General features: G+C 47.4%; 1 protein-coding gene across 1 annotated transcript in view; it reads right to left on the bottom strand.

Moving 5' to 3' along the window:
* LOC149334523 (saccharopine dehydrogenase-like oxidoreductase) overlaps nucleotides 1-19,255 on the bottom strand; it is a 79,297-nt gene extending 60,042 nt beyond the window's left edge. The window contains exon 1 of the mRNA XM_089555159.1: nucleotides 18,879-19,255. Coding sequence (XP_089411285.1) covers nucleotides 18,879-19,056 — 178 coding nt within the window. The 5' untranslated portion in view covers nucleotides 19,057-19,255. The remainder of the gene's footprint in view (nucleotides 1-18,878) is intronic.
* Between the last annotated feature and the right edge of the window lie 1,190 nt (nucleotides 19,256-20,445).

Raw genomic sequence — 20,445 nt, 5'->3', positions numbered from 1 at the left:
GACTCGACTACATTGAACTTTTCGTAACGCAACTGTACACATGTACACAACAGGTCCTTCTGAAAGACATGTGCAGAGCTTTTATTACACCGGCTGGATGTCCCGCTGGGCAGCTTTAATGAACCCTGCGTCTATTTCCGATAGCGTTAATGAAGGAGTACAGCCCTCACACTGCCATGAAAAAAAAAGAAAATTAATCTTATCATAGCCGCCCGGCAGCGGGGCCTTGAATACGACATGTGGCAAATCAAATCAAATTAAATCAAAATTTATTCCGCAACAAAAAGTTACGAGGAGGGCAGGTAAAAGCTGTGAGGAACAGCTTGAGGAGCCCTGACCCCCTAGCACACGGGACAGCATACACTGTTAGCAAAAGCACCCAAAAGGGAGTAAATGGCTTGTCCTCTAACGCACACCCAAAAGGAGTTTTTTTTTACTCCATATGTATGGTGTTTTCTATTTACTCCTTTATACAAGGGAGTTATTTTGGAGTATAAAGGGAGTTATTTTGGAGTATAAAGAGAGTTATTTTGGGGTATAAAGGAGTAAATCTTTTACTACCCACAGAAATGGAGCCCATAAATGGAGTCATGTTTATCTCCATTCAGGCTCATTCTTACGGCAGGGACAGCGGCGGAAACGGGAAGTAGCTAGCTCTGCGGGCCGCCGGCAACCAAACTTGGGAAACTGCGCTGCGCTAAAGTAACTCCGCGTCACGCATTCTATTCGCCGTCTACAAGCCCAGCGGCGGCGTAGGCGGCGAGAGTCGTCTGCTTGTCGTCTCCTTTTGCTGTACGAGCTCGTTTTGTTCGCCATGTTTGTAGATGAAGCGATGTAACATTATAATCAGTAGTTCAAAACTGAGAAGGAGTCGCTGGGTAGTTTTCACGGTCATAGACCGCGCTATATTTGACTATAAACCAGAGCAGAAAAGTTGAAAACACCCCTGATGGTAGTTTGGAATGGTAGTATTTGCTTTCATATTCACTTCATTAAGGCTTGGCTTTTCATAATAAATGAGGAGCTCATAATGAATGAGCTCAATCAAGAGCTCAGCGTTGACACTGTGTTCTTTCAAAGTTTCATGTTCATGCAACACATAATCTGCTGCAACACACTGCGAGAACCACACTGAAAAAAGCCTGTGAGAATTAGGCCTAAGCGGGGGCTGTAACGGGGTGGCGACACAAACAAAGGAAAGTTAGGTATGGTTAGAGCACTGGAAGCTTCACAGGAGAAATTCAATTATGTAACGTACTGTAGCGGAAAACGGCGACAAGCCAATATCTTGTACCGCGGCAGGCGCCCGTGAAGGAGCAGAAGTGAGCAGAAATCCAGCGACGATGGTAATCAAGCGGTCTTCACTCACCGCCATTATCAGACGACTGACCAGAAGCAGACGAGACGCTAGGTGGCGCACTGCAAACCGGAAAACTCCCAAAAAGGAGTAAATGGCTCATCGCGTAGCGCACTCCCGAAAAGGGGTTTTGATACTCCTCAGAATAGGAGTATATCGTCTACTCCTCTGTTTGAAGGGGTACTTTCGGAGTGCTGGAAGGAGTGAAGTGTTACCACTCTCTAGACGGGAGTTTATTTAGGAGTAAATTTGCGATCACAAAGGAGTTAGCATGGCAATTAACAGAAGTATTATATACTCCTTTGCAGCTACTTTTATAGTACATTTCAGGAGTACGTGCCTGTTCCTGTTAAGTAGTTTTGACAGGAAATTTTTTTAGCAATTTCCCTTACTATAAGGTAACATTCATGATGCCCAGACGAGTTTATTATTTCACTTGATGAGGAAGCCCATTTGAAATGAAGTATTCCTATGGAAGGCTCATTTTAAAGCCTTCCCAGGAAAAATGCGTCGATGAAATTGCAGTGATTTATTTCAAACAATATTTTATTGTGTACAAAACATTTGAACCAAGTGTTCGGCAGCTTGCTTTCGATGGTTACAGAGAACCAATGTCTTGGCCCCTGTAGAAAAGAAGAAGAGTGCCTTAACCCGCGCTGTCTTTGGGTGCAGAGTTGAAATATCCCAAGGAATAAAAATAGAGATGCCACACTTGAAAGCAAGGAGGGAACCTTGAAATGCTTTGCTGTCAACATACGGGCATGTCATGCTATCGCTGGTTAAAAGGCACGACGTCAAAGGAGGCTCTTTCTGAAAGAAAGATTAGGAAAAAAAGTGCATCAGAGGAATTACACCTCTAAGCTTGAAGTATGATGTGCTTCAAGTGTAGAAGTCAAGTTCCCAAAGCAGTTCAGAGTGCACTTTTCAATAAAGTAGGTGTTGAAGTTTAAACGTTTCTCGTGACAAAAGATTAGCTAGTAGAACATAGTAGGTAATCAACTAGCTATAATACATATCTGTACCCAGTCGCATGACAGCGGCTAAACGCGTTTTTCAGGGAATCAAAAATTCCAGAGAGCCGCTTTCGTAAACGTTAAGGCAATACGGCGAATGGGAAGCAGCGTCGATGGGGAACATTTCTCCCGTAAAGAATAAAACTAAAAATATAAAATGGTCTTACTGAGGCACTTGCGCATTCGCGCTGCCTTTGTCTGCGTTCCGGCACTGCAAGAAGCATTGCGATATAATTTTCTTTTTCACTTGTCAGAAGGTTCCCCACACGTTCCAGGCACCATATCAGGACCAATTATTGAAATCAGAACATGCAAACAAAAGACTGCATGTGAGCTTCCACTGCGTGTATGCAAAGCGCTATTTCCTTGATGGGAGAACCCGCAGCCGTGCATTTTGAGGGCGTCGTCATTCTGTGTACAGGCACGGCCGCTTGATACAAAGCGCAAAGCTTGGTACAGGTCAAAGGCAGGGCAAGGGTGACTAACGTAGCAGGCACTGTTAGGAATAGAAAGCTACCACCAGACCCACCCTTCGCCGCCACCTGTCGTCTGTTATGCTTTGCCCTCACATTCGTTGCCAGGATTCAAAAGAAAACATTCTACACAGGTCTATCTGGCTGGGAAAGGAATTTAAGTAGGAAAGAACGCCAACAAAAAAAAAGCTAAAAAAAAAAACACGACGGAACCTTCTTGGTTCTTACCAGGTGTGACTGCGAGCGAGTCACAACGCGTTTTTTAAGCCTTCGATTAGTCATCCGCCGGGTCACTGCTCGTAGACAGTTGATGCAAGAGGGGGATAGGGTTTCTAGGGAGAGTATAACATTTCCTGGCGTCTGCTGAATGCGCCGTGACCCAAGTAAGAGCGTCCTGCGCGGGTGCGGCTCAGTGTCCAGCACAAGAGTTCCCTTGAAGTCAGTCTTGTCAACCCGCGCTTCGTTCCTTCATTTGTTTGACATCCGCTTTGTGCTGCTTCAATTTTTCGGGGAAGTGCTTGGTTTCGCCAATGTACTATGTCCAGTTCGAGCAGGGGATCTTGTATTCTAGCGTATGCTTTATTTTTTTTTCTTTCGCTACCTTCCCGGGATCAGCAGTCCGAACCGGAACGCTTGCCTCCACGAGTTTCACATAATGGAATGTGTTCGGAAACTGCACGCGAAGAGGAAACTTCTTTTCACATTTTTCAAATGCGAAGAGCTTACGAGATACCACATTTTGGAACTAGACGCCTAACGATCCAGAAAGGCAACGCTCAGTATGGTTGCCACCTCATGTCCGCTGCCGACAATCGCTGCTACGGTAAGACGCCACCAACTCGGAAAATGTAACAATTTAGGCAATCTGCTTGAGCGCTAAGGCTTCGCCATGTCCTGTGCTATGACTGAAAAGAAAAAAATCGCTTGCATTCTTTGCATAACAAGGCCCTCTTAAAACACAGGAAATGAAGCAACACATTAGGGCAGGCAATGTTTTGTTCTCAGCACTGTTCGTAATAACGTGACAAAAATTTCCGGACCCCAAGGCTGTGCATTTTCACCTGCTCATTGCCTGTACAGCTTTTCCATATTCATGGGGCGTGAACGCATGGAGAAAATTTGGTCCCTAGAAGAATTGACCCTACTTCCAGTCGTACATATTAACGTAAACAGCCACGACTGCAGTGCCACACTCTTTTTCAGCCGCATGCAACAACAAATTTCAAGATGCTTACTTAATGACCTCTGTGTGATCTGGCGCCTCCGGACGACGATGAAGCCTTTCGTCTCCGTGCACCCGTGGTTCACAGCAAGCCTTCGCACACTGAAAAGGGAGCGGCGTTAAGTGCATGCGCGTATGTGGCATCAAAGGAGAGTTTAATACTGCTTACCGCTATACACGACGATGATAATCCGGTCTTTTGTATTCTTGCTGTAATACAGCGAAAGAACGAGGGGCCGTCGGTGTCGAGAAAACTGATGCGTCACACACACACCGCCATGTCGGCGCGGCGAAATGGCAGCAGCCAACACTTGTACGCTGCGTAGACAATGAACGACCAGCCGCTGCTTCTGCACATATTGCTGGCTTGAGTGAGACGTTCATTGCAGCATCTTGCTGCTAAGGTCGATGATGTCCAGTCTCTTATGTCCCGACAAGCGCGCGAAAAGGAGCGGGCGGCAAGCTGGCGGCACCATGCTGGCGGCTGCGGGCAGGTCGACGCGTCACACACCGCCATGTTGGATCGACTGAGCTAAGCTGGCTAAGCCTCTCGCGGACTGCGTCGTAGGCGATGCAACACCAAGCGTCCTCCGAACACACTGCAGACTTCACAGGCACTGTCTGTGCAGAGCACACTGCTGCGCAAGGCTGCGACGATCCGGTGTCTTGTAACATGACAAACGGGCTTGAAGCAGAAAAAGCAGAAGCGAGCAGGCGTCGTCACCTGCAAGTGCAGCGAACCGGCAGCTGCCACTAGGCGGCGGGCAGACACTAAGGAGTGCATAAAGGGTCTGAAGGAGTATTGAAGCCAATATACTCCTGCTTGGAAAAGTAGTAAAATCATGTGAATACTTTATTTTACTCCTCCATTTCGCGACAGCGGTAAAAAAGGAGGATTTCCTCATCTTTACTACTTAAAGTCGATTGCGCAATTTTCAATAAGGAGTTTAAAAGCGGACACAAGCTATTTATACTCCTATTTGGGCTTATTTGAGTTTGCAGTGCGGGGCGGAGTGCACAAAATGGTGTTTTTTACTCCATTTCGGCACTGGTGGAGTATTCGGCACAATTAACTCCCTTTCTAGACTGGAGTATATGCAGGTAAATTCTCATTTTTACTCCATTATTCCCTCACGGGAGTAAAATGGACGACAGTCCACCTTTTCACTCCCTATTCATGGAGTAAATGTTTTCACAAATGGAGTAAAAAGGGTGGCTGCCACCATTTATACTCCCTTTTGGGTATATTTTTGTTTACAGTGTAGAAGCGTGCGGCTAAGGAAGTACAATGCACTTGGAAAAACACGAGTTAAGCAAAATCGCTAGAAACTGGAAAGCACCAGGCAAAAAAAAAAGTCAGGGGGCACTTTGACTGTCTAAAGTGGGTAGAGGCGGAAGCGTTTTCCGCACCACCTTCGCTGTTTCTGTGGCACTGGTGGCGTCACATATATTTGAGTACTAATTACTAAGTGATGGCAAATCACTAATTAATTGTGAATTACTGATTAATGCCTGAATGCTAATTAACTGATAATTAATGACGCTTGAGCTTCGCCTTTAGGAGTGGAACGCGACAGCGCGTTGTAGCGCTGCCAGGGAGTCCACGGAACGCCACCACCCGTTCGGCGCGATGCTTTGCCCTTTGAACGCAACGCTTTTTGAGGAAAGGAAATGGCGCAGTAATTCTCTGTCATCTCGGTGGACACCTGAACCCCACCGTAGAGGAAGGGAGGTGGGAGTGAAAGAAGATAGATAAAGAGGAGCCGTAATGAAGAAAATGAAAATTGTATTTGAGGAAAGGAAATTACGCAGTAACTGTGTCACATATATCTCGGTGGACACCCGTCAAAATTCAGGGGGGCACTTTTTTGACCTAAAGTGTGGTCACTGATGTGTGGTTAAGATGTTAAGCTTCGCCCCTAAGAGTGGAACGCGACAGCGTCTTGCAACGCTGCCAAGGAGTCCATAGAACGCCATCGCCCATTCGGTTCTACGCCTCGCTCGTCGGTAAATTGGTTTTTGAGGAAAGGAAATGTATCTGTCTCTCATTTGTCGGTGGGCACCTAAACCTCGCCGGAAGGGAATGCAGGAGGATGAGAGTGAGCGAAGACACCGTATTCACTAGACGCGCCTTTGTTCATTCCAAACCATCGAGCTGGCATGGCGGAGTGGATAGCATGCTCGTCTCTCACGCCGAAGACCGGGGTTCGATTCCTGAGCTCGACCAATTTCTTAATCGCTTTTATTTATTTATATGGCCTGACTAGTAAAGCTAATTAGGCTAATTGGGTAATTAAGCAATTAACTAAGCTCAGTCCCACTTGGAGCATCACTATATGATCGCTTCAATTGGTTGTATGGTTACTAGCCAAAGTGCAATTGGCCCCGTTTGAAATTCGCGCACTGTGACGTCACGACAGTTTCCACCAATTGAAAAGCGTGACATTTTCTGTCGACAACTGCTGCTTACAACGATGAGACATTAAAGGCTCCCGCCTTAAAAAGTCACTGCATGGCATCATTATACAAACATTTCACGCAGTTCTTTTGGTGATATACCAGATGTGTCAGTGTTAGTTTCCTTTAATACGCGATTTAGAAGTGTGCGCAGTAGACATTTCAGCATATGATGTCCATATTTGGTTCTGCATTTGCGACATACCACACTTCGGGATGGCGAACATTATAAACAGGGAAGTTTGCCGCTAGCCGTGCTGACAAGAGGATCGAAATTGTGGGTCGAAGATCTGTTTGCATACGTGCTTCCCGAACATAAACTCGTTTGCTTTTAACTATATCCCTTACGAAATAAGTTTTAGACAGTCTATAGAGTGTCTACAGACTTCTGTCTATAAAGACTATAGACAAAAGTCTATAGGCAACACAAATGCCATAGACAGTCTATAGACAATCTATAGATTTATGACCATACACTTTTAGTAGACTTTTCATTTGGAGCCCTAACCAAATCTATTAACATCACTAGAATCGCTGTAGAACCGAGCCACTAGATTCATTCATTCATCTTATTCATATGAGATCAGCATATCTTTAAAAGCGGAGTTGAGCCTAACAAACCTTGCCTGTCGTCGTCGCATCGCCAGTATGTGTTTATTTCAGAAGTTTTTTTTACAGCTCATTGCGTATTCCACCCTACATTAGCCCTCCAGCACGCATTTCACTCCGCCTTGGTCATCCCCTGCAAGTTTCCCGTCCACAGACTCATACCACAACGTTTGCTGCATCATTCTTTCCTCGCTCAGCCAAGGACTGGAACGGCCTTCCACACGACGTCGCTGCAACCACCTGTCCATCCTCATTTTTGAATTGTATAACTGCCATATTTAACGAATACCATCTTTGTACATAAAGTTTGATTCTATCTGTACCCACCCCTTATGTAATACCCCCTAACTGGGGGGTCTTTAAGGTAATAAAGTGAAGTGAAGTGACAGTCTATAGACTATGAATAGACAAAAAGCAATACCTATAGGAAGTCAATAGAGTCAATAAGAAGTCTATAGACCATTTTTATAAGAGATATGCCGTGACGGTGAACGGCAGTGGAAAAAGGCGTTCCCGTATAGAGTGCACGTGCTTGTGCCTCGACCAAGATTGGCGGGGTAGGTGACGCCTCCGAGTCACTACGAGCAACGCGCGAAATGTGTCGCCCCAAGTGTCTGCGGGCGCGCGATCCCAAAACGACCGAGACGAACGCTCTTCGCCAGCCGCGCGTGACCGTTCTGCTTGACGTATATAGCGGCATGTGGCTCCAAGAAAGCGGCGCCACGAAAACTAGGATGCGCCCGCCCAATATGAGCTCCGAACATGAAAGCGCCAATCCGCACCATGGATCCGTAGCGCTAGGCACGTGACCCGTGTCTGGCTACGATCGACGATAATTCGTTCGGAATGCAGGCGAATACGTCTAGAACAACTCTCGCGGAAACCCTCTCGGCAAGACAGAGCTCTCATACAGTTTCAGAGTAACACAAAACCGGTCGTGGCCTATCTGCGTACTACGCCCACCTACGGCGTTCGTCCCCGTCGCCGGCTCCGTTCTCGCTCGTCGCTTTCCTGGTTAAAAAAAGGCTGGTAAGAAACGTGCATAACGTACATGAGTCACAAAAATGCGTAACCGCGTGTGCGTCTCATCCGATAAGCAGAAAATAAAGCCTCGATATTTTTTTCCCCTGCACTGATGTCTCGGCCTTGAAATAAACGCCGCCCATATCCCCCCCTGCGGGTGTAGAAATGGAAGCAGGAAGTTTTCGCGGAAAGAGATGGCTGGAGAGAATGTGGCGAGGTCACTGCCTGCCCGTCACCTGGCTGGCGACGAGGGCGTAGTTCCGCCGCTCTGAGCAGTTAGTAGCTACATTCGATTGAGCTGTGGTGCACTGCACCAAATCCCTCGATTCAAACACCCCCTGCACCGCAGTGCGCGATTGATTTGCGTGCAGCCGTGGTGTCGCTTTGGTGCAAGGAACCATGACAGCAGCCACCGAGGAGGTGCAAAGAAGTTGTGCACATGGAGGAAGGAAATTTTTTTTCCTTCCTCCATGGTTGTGCACAACCGCCGTCTGCTTTGAGCAGACGGCTTTCGGCAGACGGCTTTCGGCAGACGGCTTTCGTTAGACGGCTTTCGGCAGACGGCTTTCGTTAGACGGCTTTCGGCAGACGACGCGCAGACGACGCTAACATGCTCGTAAATATTGAAGGTGAATGTAGGAACGTCTTCGCTCTTGTCGACGGGTCCGATGTCATTTTGCGAGAAAAAAAGCGTTGAAAACTACGCAACAGCAGGTAACCTTCTGCGTTTTGTGTTGTAGCTGCCATATTGTGAAGGCCGCCCGTGTGCGTGCGTGTGAGTTCACACAAAACTCTTTTTTTTTTTTTTTCAGACGACGCAAGAATGGTGCGTGGGCGATGGGCAAACTACGGGGAAGGCGAATCCGAGCGTGTTTTGTCGGCGCCTTTGCCTGCTGCGCTAAGCATGCAGGCAGATATGCTGCTCGTTCGCCGCTGCCAAGTCATACTGCTGCAGTTACGCGGAGGCCGGGACTCGCGTCCTTTTATAGTACTCCGGCATTCTACTGCGGTCGGTCCAAACAGCGAGCTGCGGCAAAAGACAACACTATCGGTTTCCTCATATTCACTGTCGGAAGAATAGAACAACTCTACAATAGTGCTTGACCTTGGCCAACTGTATATCATACCAGCTGTTTCAGGGAAATTGATTTTAGAAATAGTTTGTTTGTTTTTATGTTTGTTTTTTTTTTTTGGGGGGGGGGTAAAAATATGGCTTTTTCGGCGTAGTATTACCAGTGTTGACAGACACCGGAAAGCCGGTGAATTGTCATTAGTAAGCTGATCAACTAATTTCTGATAATTAACTTCTTAAGTATTAAAGCTAGGAAATTGGTTGCAATCAGAGATTTGTAGTCGGTCGTTAGTAGTGGTCATTTCGGTTTCTAGAATTTCGAAAACGCGATTATCCTCGGCGCTGTGGCTCGACAGAATATGGCGACATCGTGCCAAAATATACATGCGCTTTCGAAAAGCATGCAGGCAAAGCAACCTTTCCAGAGCACGTAACTAGTCAAAAGAGCTAAATTTTGTCGAGCCACAGCGCCCAGGGTATATTCTAATTCACTATAGCCCAGGGTAATCGCGTTTTCGAAATTCTAAAATCTGATATGGCTATTACTAAAGACCGGCTACAAGTCTCTAATTGGAACTAGACGCTTAACGCTAATAGTTAAGAACTTAGTTACTAAAGATTAATTAACCAGCTTTAAAAACTATTTGCCGGTTTTCAGGTGTCCGACAACACTGGTATGCTGAAAAAAAAACCCCAAAAAACTATTTGTGAGGATTGTTTAAACCTTTCCCTGAAACACCTGGTATGCACATCACGCTGCAACCAGACCTCCTGTACCTCGTCGTAATGTAAAAGGCTGCTTGGATGGAACGATCCGCTCTAGCTATAGCTGTCGTTCAAACGTTTCCACAACGTCTTCGTCGTGTTCAAGAGGTTACTACTAGTCAAAAAAAGAAAAGAAACGTACACACAACAGCGAATAGCATAGGGCACGGGCTGTATTCTCTGCTGTTCTGTTGTGTGCACGCCATTTTTCGGCTGGTAGTAGCCCTTTTCTAACAAGCATTACCAAGAGCCCCATCAACCCCCCAACCATTCAGCCTAGATTCGTTACGTGTCCGGTTATGTAATCGAAGCTTCGGTACGCGCTGTCCCTGAAGCCTTTGTCGCCACTGTGCTATATATACCTGGTATTAGCACAGTCGTTCACTGTGCCTCTGCGTGTCCTAATTAACTGAGCATTCCCTCAGGCGGCGCATCTTGCACACAGCTCCGCGCGAGCTGCGGCCATTCGTATACGACCGCTCTGACAGCAGCGCAACGTCTGCGCTGTGACACACCTGAGTCTGCGACCACTAGTGGACGTACACCACAAAATCGTCGGAAAGACAGCGCTTCCAATGTGTGCTGGAACTCGTGGTATAAGCGCTAAACCGAAAAATAAGTATAGGTTTGAATGAGCCAGCAAACAGAATTACGACACATTTGATTTGGGTTTGAATAGAATGATCTATTCAGACAGGATATAACACCCCAGTATGTCACATTTCAGAAACTCTTACCTTACTTTCTTTCTTAAGCTTTCAGTGATTTTTTTTTTTTTTTTACGCAGCGAAAGCCCAGTCGCTTTGCAGAATGCTAGTGTTATTCTGTTATTTCTATGTTTTCTTTTCAAGTGTCTTTGTCATGTCATTGTATTGTGTAGTGAGAATCCTTTATTTTTCTTTTGCTAAGTGATTATGGTTTCATTCTTTCTACACATATGTGCCAATATGCAGCTCTAATTAACATGTGTATATATTGTTCTTGGTTTCTTGGGGTTTAACGTCCCGAAACAACTCAGGCTATGAGGGACGCCGTAGTGAAGGGCTCCGGAAATTTCGACCGCCTGGGGTTCTTCATCGTGCACTGACATCGCACAGCACACGGGCCTCTAGAATTTCGCCTCCATCGAAATTCGGCCGCCGCGGCCGGGATCGAAACCGCGTCTTTCGGGCCAGCAGCCGAGCGCCGTAGCCCCTGAGCCACCGCGGCGGGTGATGCTTGGTTGTGCACAGACAGACGTGTAAGGGTCACGGTAAACAGAACCATAAAAAATAATGACACAAAACTCGACGTAAGGGCGCAAGCAGCTTCTAATGAAGTTCAATTACTAGTCGTCATCGTGCCGTGTGACTCTTGTTGGCTGCCACTTTCAGTTGCAAGCGCGCCAATTGACTGCAATGAGCAATAGACAGACCCCTGTGAAGCAACGCAAGCGCTTGCTTACAGCTGGAAATTTCCCCGCGAAACAAGCGATAAACTGACTCACTTCTGCTCGCACACATAACGACGCCACGTGAAACAAGGCCTGTTGGACGCTACACGAAAGCGGCCCACCTCACATTCAGGCAGCTGATTTCCACGGTTGAATGTCTCACACATAAGCGACGACACCCTTCTAGATACGATAAGCCGCTATCAGCTCGGCAACCGTTTCGCCTTTGTCCGTTCGCGGGATTAGACGCAGGGTTAACCTATTCAATAGAGTTACTCGATCGAGTGCAACCACCTCTATGGCAGCGCAAATTAAAGGTGCATTGAAGAGGAATCTGAACTCGTCTTTTTGCCGCGGGAACTCAATCTACACGTTCCGAACATTCTTAGAAACGTCTATTTACTGCCCTGTGTAGCCGATTTCCCTAATTAAATGGATTAACGTCCGGCTCCTGCCTTTTTTTTTTTTTTGAATTTCCCGCATACAGTGGGAGACCAACGCATGGAATGCCTTCCAGGTATACGCGTGTTGACTTTGCTTTCGCCTTTATTTTGTTTCTTCTAGGTTTCCGTGAATAAACAGTCTAGTCAGACTACACAGCTGCAAATTAGGCCCACGGAAATAAAAATGCGCGTGGACTCTTTGCTTTCCCCGATCACTACGTATCACTCTGCCGATGGCACAACGGCAAGCCGCCACGGGACTGGGTGAAAGGTGGGTCGACTCCTCCCACCGTTAGCGGGAAATTTAAAAAAAAGAAAGGCGGGAGCCCGACGTTAATCCGATTTAAATCATTGAAATCAGCCGTACAGGGCAATAATTGAAAGTTTCCAAGAACGCTCGGAACGTGTACATCGAGTTCCCGCGGTAAAAAGACGAGTTCGGATTCCTCTTCAGTGCACCTTTAAGGGTTCACAACGATCCATTGTGTTCTCCGAGGCGGTTATTCACGGAGCGCCCTGACTGCGCCGCGTTCGAGGGGACCGCAGAAAGGGGATGAAGATATGCGACACGCGACATCGCATGTCGCACAGCACGTCAAACTCAATATCAATTTATCGCCACTCAGAGGGCAAGCGTACTCGGATAAAATCGCTCCGCCGCTGTTCGTATATCTGCAACACGGCCGAACAAAGAGCATATACGTGAGCAGAGCGTTGGATGAAATTGTGCATTCGAAAAATTGACTGATACGTAGTCTTTGTTTTACCATTTCAGCGAAAGTCGAGTATGTTGGTTAAATTTACGACTCAAAAGTTATGGTTAAGTTTACTCGCACCGTTTCAGAAGCGTTAGAAAACGAGGGAAAAAAAACAAAAAAAAAACACTGTTATATAACGCTGCTGGCCTACCTGTAGGGTGTGCCCAACAAGCGTGCCCGGGCCTCAAGACTCAGGCATACAGTCGAACCAAGATATACCGGGTGTCCCAGCTAAATGTAACCAACCTTTTAAAAAAAGACTAAGTCTCCTAGTGCAGTGATACCAACTGAAGGTTGTTCAGAGTCGCATGGCCTAGTCTCGGGTATTTTTTAATTCTTCAAAGTTAATTAATTAGTTAAGCTTAATTAGCTAACTTTTTAATTATTGACTGGAGGAAAAAAGTGTAAATGAAAAAGTTTTAGATCGCCTCGAAAAACCGCTAGTAGTGCTGTTTCCATCACGGTACGATTTACGTAGCTTTATTTATTGGCCTTATAAGAAAGTTATCACGTGACCAGCTGCTCGCTCGCATCTCTGTCCCAATGTGCACCTGAAGTCTCATCGAGGAGAGGACTTCAGAAAAAACAGGATTTTATTCTCTAAGGCGCATCTTGGGACGTTTAGAGGCACCGTTGTCACGTGGAAGCTTTTTCTTATTGTCCGAATTACGGTTAAAGGCCGGTAAGAAAACTACTTTCCGTAAATAGTACGTTGCTGCAAATGTTTCAGTCAGCCGTTTTTTAAAGCGATGTACAACTTTCCATTTACAATAATTAAAAAGTTAGTTAATAAGCTTAAATAATTATGTAACCTTGAAGAACGAAAAAAAATACTGCAGACTAGATCATGCGACTCTAAAGAACCCTCAGTTGGTTTCAGACGGCTAGGGCATCCCATGTTTTTTAAAAGCTTGGTTACATTTAGCTGGGGCACCTGGTATATCGAACCTGAACGGGATATATATCGCTAATTTGATACATAAAAATTGGCAACAGATAAGTCATCGTGGGGGGTACAGCGCGAACAAGCCGAAGCACGAAGCAAGAAGACTACACAGACGAGCGCTGACTGACTCGAAACTGATTTTTTTTTATTGAAAGGAGCAAACATATAGACAACAATCACGTGGGAATACACAGCAAAGAGCATTGGTCCAGCAAGATCAACAACAATCGCAACTCATCCGCCACGTGGCAAAGTCCGATCGAAGGCCTACTTCATACCTCTCTTCCTCCCCCCCCCCACCCCCCCCCCCCCTGAAAAACCCAAGTGAAAAAAATAACGAATTATCTAAAAATGATACCTCTTTATCAACTAACGCCAATGAAGGCTGTATGGTTGACACACTGACTGCTTCTTTCTTTCGCGCTGTACCCCCCCCCCCCCCCCACGATGAATTATTACAAACTCGCCCAGCTATTCATCATCCTTCTGCAATAGATAAGCTTATCAGTAATCTAGAAGCAAAAAATACACGGCACCAACGCCAGAGGCGCGCTTTCAACAGCGACGTGCTACACGTCAGCACGCTGACAGCACACCGCTCGCTACACGTTGATAGGCCTAACCTGTTTGACATCGATGCCGCAACGGACGATGCTTTGCAATTAGGCACTGTCCATCATTCGATGTCTAATACCATTGCCAATACTCTGCAAATAAAATAATCGACGATTAAAATTGGTCTCCGCAGCGCCTTCGGCACAGAAGCGAGCAAAGCAATTAACCAGGCGAGGGGCCGTTACGCTTTAGTTAGATTGGCTTCACTGCACGACAGCGACGTGGCGTGGGAAAACAGCACTCCAAACTCCCAGAGCACGCCCCACGTCCACCTCGTCACGTGGTTTGACACGCGCCGCCACTCAAGGCCGAGCAGACGACCCATACGTCCGCGCGCGAAAAGAGAGCCATTAGGAGAAGCGCCTCTCGCAGGACCGCGACGCTCCTATCGAACGACCGGCGAGATTGGAATTCGATATGCTGCGCGACCTTCTCACGCTTTTAACAAGATTTTTGAAGGGGTGAGCTTTGTGTTCCATATAGCCAAAAATTCAAAATATCCGGAATCTACTACAACCGGCCCGCGTTTCGATGGAGGCGAAACGCAAGAGGCGCCGTGTGCTGTGCGATGTTAGTGCACGTTAAAGATCCACAGGTGGTGGAAATTATTCCGGAGACCTCCACTACGGCACCTCTTTCTCTCTCTCTTCTTTCACTCCTACCTTCCTCCCTTCCCTTAGGGCGCGGTTCGGCTGTCCACCGAGATGTATGTGGGACAGTTACTGCCGTGGTGCTCGTGGCTCAAGCGCGGTCCTAAGGCATGCCCAAATGCAGGAAGAGGCATATATGCTACGAAGGTGACTGACGTAAAGCTTGTCAAAGTGAAAAACAGGCTGTCGCTCCATTAGAAATCAGCCAATGCAGCTCCGCCACGGTGAATACATGGGTTTTACGCTTCTCTGTTCGCACACTTGCTGCCATTTAAGTGGCACGGGCCGGGACGCTTTATTTTTAATTATTTTTATTAAGTCCCACCTTTTAGAAAAAAATTCAGGGGGCACTTTGTTGACCTAAAGAGCAGTGAAGCGAAAGCCATAAGCGCAGTGTTGCTGCTTGTGTCACTGATGTGTGGTTAAGATGTTAAGCTTCGCCTCTAAGAGTGGAACGCGACAGCGTCTTGCAACGCTGCCAGGGAGTCCACAGAACGCCATCTGTTTATTTATTTTATTTATTTCACTTGTAGCATCACTACACCATCCCTTCGGTTGCATGGTTACGTTTGAAACTCGCGCACTGTGACGTCACGACCATTTGGACCAATTGAAAAGCGTGACATTTCTGTCGACAACTCCTGCTTACAACGATGAGGCATTAAAGGCTTAAAACACTTCCCCGATGCAAGGCACTTCCTTCCATACCGGGAGACGTAGACTGTTTGCTTATTTCCTTCATTTCAAACCTGTGTTTGTTGCACTACAGTGGCCGTATACGTGCGGCTATTAGGGTATACAGCTATACGCATATATACGCGTGCTTAACGAAACAGCCGTTCCGCGTCCAGCACGTAACATATCCGACAAAGCCGCCTCGTGAAGCCCACGCCCCGGCTACTTGCAGGGCACATATGTTTCGGCTTATGAAATGTGCAGCAGACGATGGAGAATGCCAGGTTCCCAGCCGCCTCGTGCTTTTCCCACACGCAGCCGAGAACAATAGGCAGGAAAGTGCAGGCCCGACTGAGCGGTGCCCACTTATATGCACCGAGCGCACCGAGCCGGCCACTGGAGGAAGGCCCGTGCTCAACCATGTCTGACCATTGGGCCGTGACACGCAGTCGGCGACATGGATGCCATCGGTTTGCGTGTGGGGGGGGGGGGGGGGGGGGGGGGGGATGTTTTTTTCCCGGTGCCTCATGCAAAAAGTTGTAACGGGCACAGTGGAGAAACCAGCCATGCCTTAGCGATTTTTGCGCACCCTATATATGCTTTAAAGGGGTACGTACTTGTGCAAAATACGGGACGAAAACGAGGAAACACAAACGACATGTACAGTGCGCAACTTGCAACTGGTTTATTTCATAGAGAGCTACACATTTACACCCTAGATGTCAAACACAGCGAAATGTGTAGCTCTCTATGAAATAAACCAGTTGCAAGTTGCGCACTGTATACATGTCGTTTGTGCTTCCACGTTTTCGTCCCGTCTTTTGAGCAAGTACGTACCCCTTTGAAGCTATGAACCAACTCGCCCAGATTAGAGTTTTAATTCACCTATATATACTATACATAAATAGTTTGCGCGCAACGTCACGAGCGCCATCTTTGGGATCCAGCAGCACACACAGACGAGGATGGACAGTGCGGAAGACGACCACAGCGCCATGTTGGTCCGTCATCGTCCATGTGCCCTATTTAAACTTACCAGCCACAACAAACGGCTCTTCTCATCTTTGGGAGGAGATACAGTGTACACCACTGAGCCGGGTGGCGATAAGCGGAATAGAAAAACGGTCCCGCTGTTGCCGCACTTTCTCGTCCCACACATGGCGGCCGATATAGCGCCTGTTCACACAAAAGATGCTGCGCAGTGGAGGAATTCGCATTAATTCCCACTACCCGGAAAAATCTCGGTACACGGCCATTTTTGCATCTCACCCACATCGCAATGCAGCCGCCGCGGCAGAGAAACGAAGCCTCTAACCGCGTGCTCTATCGCCATGTCCAACATTCTTGGGCAAATATTGTTTTAATATTAAAAATTTTTAAGGCACTGTTATGATAACACTGAGAGCAATGGTCCACTGTTCCAATGCGTAGCATTATCCTCTAAAATTTTTCCATCGCTCGCATGGAGCAATTATGACTGGCATAAGAAACCGATGGAGAGCGCTTTTGACGATAGCTAAACGTCAATAGCAAAAAAAAAAATGCAGGACTGTTGACGGGAGGTCTGTGGATATATGTGAAAAAAAAAATGGGTTCATAAACTCTTTCCCGTCCAAAAATACCTTTATCCGGAATTGTTGGTCATGCGCGCAGCTTCACAAACGAAATAACCCAATAATCAATCAATGAAATGCAAGCGTAGGGGAACGATCCTTTATTTTTTAACGGTGGCGTCGGTTAGAGCGGAATTTTAGTCGTGCAGTCCATTTGATATATCAAGTAGAAGATAGACAGCTATGCACCGCACTTGAGATCCAAACGCACGACCATGCATGTCGTGTGGAAGTGGGCCAAGGTGGAGGATAAAACCGTCTTCGTCCCACCTTCCGCATTTCCCATGAGGGTGGCAGCGTGCGACAACTGACACGGCCGCTCGATCTCGAGCGGCTTTTGCCCTCCTTATGCTTTTGAGTATAGACATCGGTAGCAACATATCCTATGTTTTTCTTAGTTTCAATGACTACGGTTCGCTTCCTTTTGAACATATATGCCCCTCATTTCTCTACCGCTGTCTCATCAAATTGCTTCATACAGTTTCACTGGTTTCACATGGTTACATGCTTCAAAGCCTCTATAGTGTAGCCCAAAAGCAGCGTGCTGCACTGTCGTAAGCACGCAAAGCGCGATGGGATCGAAAGCATCTGCACTGATCGTCGGCAACTTGTGACTGATTTCCCTGGTACAGTCCCATTCTAGATGTCCACAGACTAGCGGAAATTCAACCTTCCGAGCGTGCACACTGTCACCCTTCGTCATTCATGGTTTTAGAAAAGTAACAGAGCAGACCTTGGATGAATACAAGCGTAACCCATGCGCTGACTCACGTCTACGTGCGCTGCTTTGCGTACCGAAATCTTCCGTCTTAACGAATAACACCAGCTGCGGGTCGACGCCTACACTGTGCGTTCGTAAGTATTCACAATCGGCCGCTCCGACGATCGTCACCCATAGTTTATTTATCACATGCAAGCAGGCAGCTGCCAACCGATATGAATAGACGACACCGCTAGCAAAGTATTACACTGCAGCAAAGAAAGTACTAAGAACACAGCGTTCGTCAAACACGGTATGCTACATTCTTCTCGCGTGCGCGCTTCTGCTTGCATCGCGCAATACTTCCAATTCTTTCATGGTAACAATTACTTATCCTGTACTTGTACATAGTGTACACTGCACCCCCTACCCTTAATTATCCTTCCTTCTATCGCTCCCCCCCACCCCCCCTCCTTTCCTTCTCCCTGTCCTTTTATTCCCGCTAGCTGCAGCTCAGGTGCTTCAGGTTTCGATGGCATATACCGCGGCTAGCAACATCTGCCCCTTCAATTTTTATCTTTTTTTTTATTACCAATAGATAGCCACTAACAACAACGGTTCGGAAAAGTGCCGTCTTGAAACCGGGCAGAAGCATCAAAATTAATTAGCTGCTCCTTTCAAAGAACAGCCATCGCGAACGTGAGCGATTATCAAACCAATAAATTTGCTCATTCCGCAGTGAATGAATTTCGACCACCCGCGGGCCGGCGCACACCAGAACCCCGACCAGTACAGACCGGCGCCTGCATTTCACGTCTACATCGAAGACGCGCTGGGCGGCATAACCCCCAAAATATCTAGTCACGTTTTGCTAGCTCAGGTTTGAGCCTCCGCGGTTCCGCTACACGCTGCTTTGGCATTTGACGTGACATGACACCGAGTCTACGAACACGTTACTTCGACGTGCCAAGCGCGCAGATAAGCGGCGGAGCCCGATGAAACTCGACGCCAGTGCAGGAAACCGAGCGTATCCGTCGGTGATACGTCTCGCTCACCTTCGAGCCCGAGGTTCTTGGCGGCGGCGCGCAGCGTCTGGCGTAGCTTGTCGGCGCTGCGGCCGGCGACGCCCCAGCGCAGACCCTCGGAGGCGCGGTGCAGCTCCTCGACCACGTACACGCCCGTGACGCCCGTGGCCCCGAAGAGTACGATGTCGAGCTCCCGAGGTGAGGACATGTCGCCGCCGCCTCGCTTCTCCAGAGCAAGCCCGAGCGTCGCTTCGCACTTTCCGCCTCGCGCACCTACACCGGTCAGCACGCAACCGCTCTCAACTACCGGGTCGACCTGCGCCGTTTGTTTATCCCACGTTTCTTCCGGACTACCTACGGAGGCGGGGCACGCATTCGCTAGAGCGAAGCAGGAAATTTCGAAAACGCCATGGAAACGTAGTGACATGCGTAGTGATGATGCATAATGGCAGCATCGTAGAAGTGGGGTGGTCGCGAGCGCCCCCTTGGTAAATATTTTGGGTACTGATAAGAGAAAAAGATAGAAGCGGTGGCTAAGTAATAAATCGATGATATGAGATGCAAAGCTCATTAGTAGCACAGTATACTATGAGTGGGAGACACTTTTAGCACTTGATCTCACTCCCACTGCTCTCTGCGCATGCGCTGCGTTGCTATGGCGAGAGGCGCGCGTCGTCTGCTTCTCAGGACGTCGCGGCCCCAAAGCCGTTCGCGGTGCCATAGTCGGTCTCAACCATAGAGTTTCTATTACCTAGAGGGAAAGCTGGCGGCGCTGCACTTCAGCCACCATGGACGCCCAAAGCATCATGGGGCGGTGAGCTACTTGTTGCGGGACAATCGTATTTTTTCGGGAATACATAGTGACACTACTAAGACGTTTCATTCCGAAAACGCTGTTTGTGTGTGCGCAAACGACTTTCGCGCGAACGCAGTGTGCAAAAACCATAGTAGTGAAACCGCAACGACACACAACGCCAATAAACGGTTTCACTTTTCTAAAATGCCATTAAAAAACCTTTTGAAGTATTTAAGCAACTAAATTTTTTTTTAAAACATATTTCCTTTTAAAAGTGCGCCTGTTGAGCACAAAATATTAGTTTTTATAATGTTCAATACTTGGCCAATAGGAGAGCGAATCGTCTCTTATTTTGGGCAAACTTTGCACTTAAATGCTTTTCTGCTCGTTTGTTGCAATCGTTAGACAAGATATTGAATGTTAGGGCGTTTGTAGTTATCAAACAGCTTTATTTCTCTATTATTTTTTGGCCAAAAGTTGCAGTTCCGCAACAAGTAGCTCACCGCCCCATGATGCTTTGAGCGCCCATGGTGGCTGAAGTGGTCTCGAGGGGTCGCCATGCAAACTCCCATAGACGGGCTGCCAGCTTTCCCTCTAGGTAATAGTAAGAAACTCTATGGTCTCAACAAAGATGCGGTGTGCCTAGGATGCTAAAGCACGCAGCTTCACAAATATCCTCCGGCAAAAATTTTTTTGATGCATTTTGTGAAGCTTAGTTATTTGCAGTCAAAATTTGAATTTCCGCGTCTTCGCGTCTTTCCCTCTCCTCTCGTCACTTTTTGCACGCTGAAATGTCGGTCC

This window comes from Amblyomma mixtum, chromosome 8, assembly GCF_055824585.1.
Source record: "Amblyomma mixtum isolate Tamu chromosome 8, ASM5582458v1, whole genome shotgun sequence".
NCBI classification, from domain to species: Eukaryota; Metazoa; Arthropoda; class Arachnida; order Ixodida; family Ixodidae; genus Amblyomma; species Amblyomma mixtum.
This window is presented reverse-complemented; position numbering and strand designations above follow the sequence as displayed.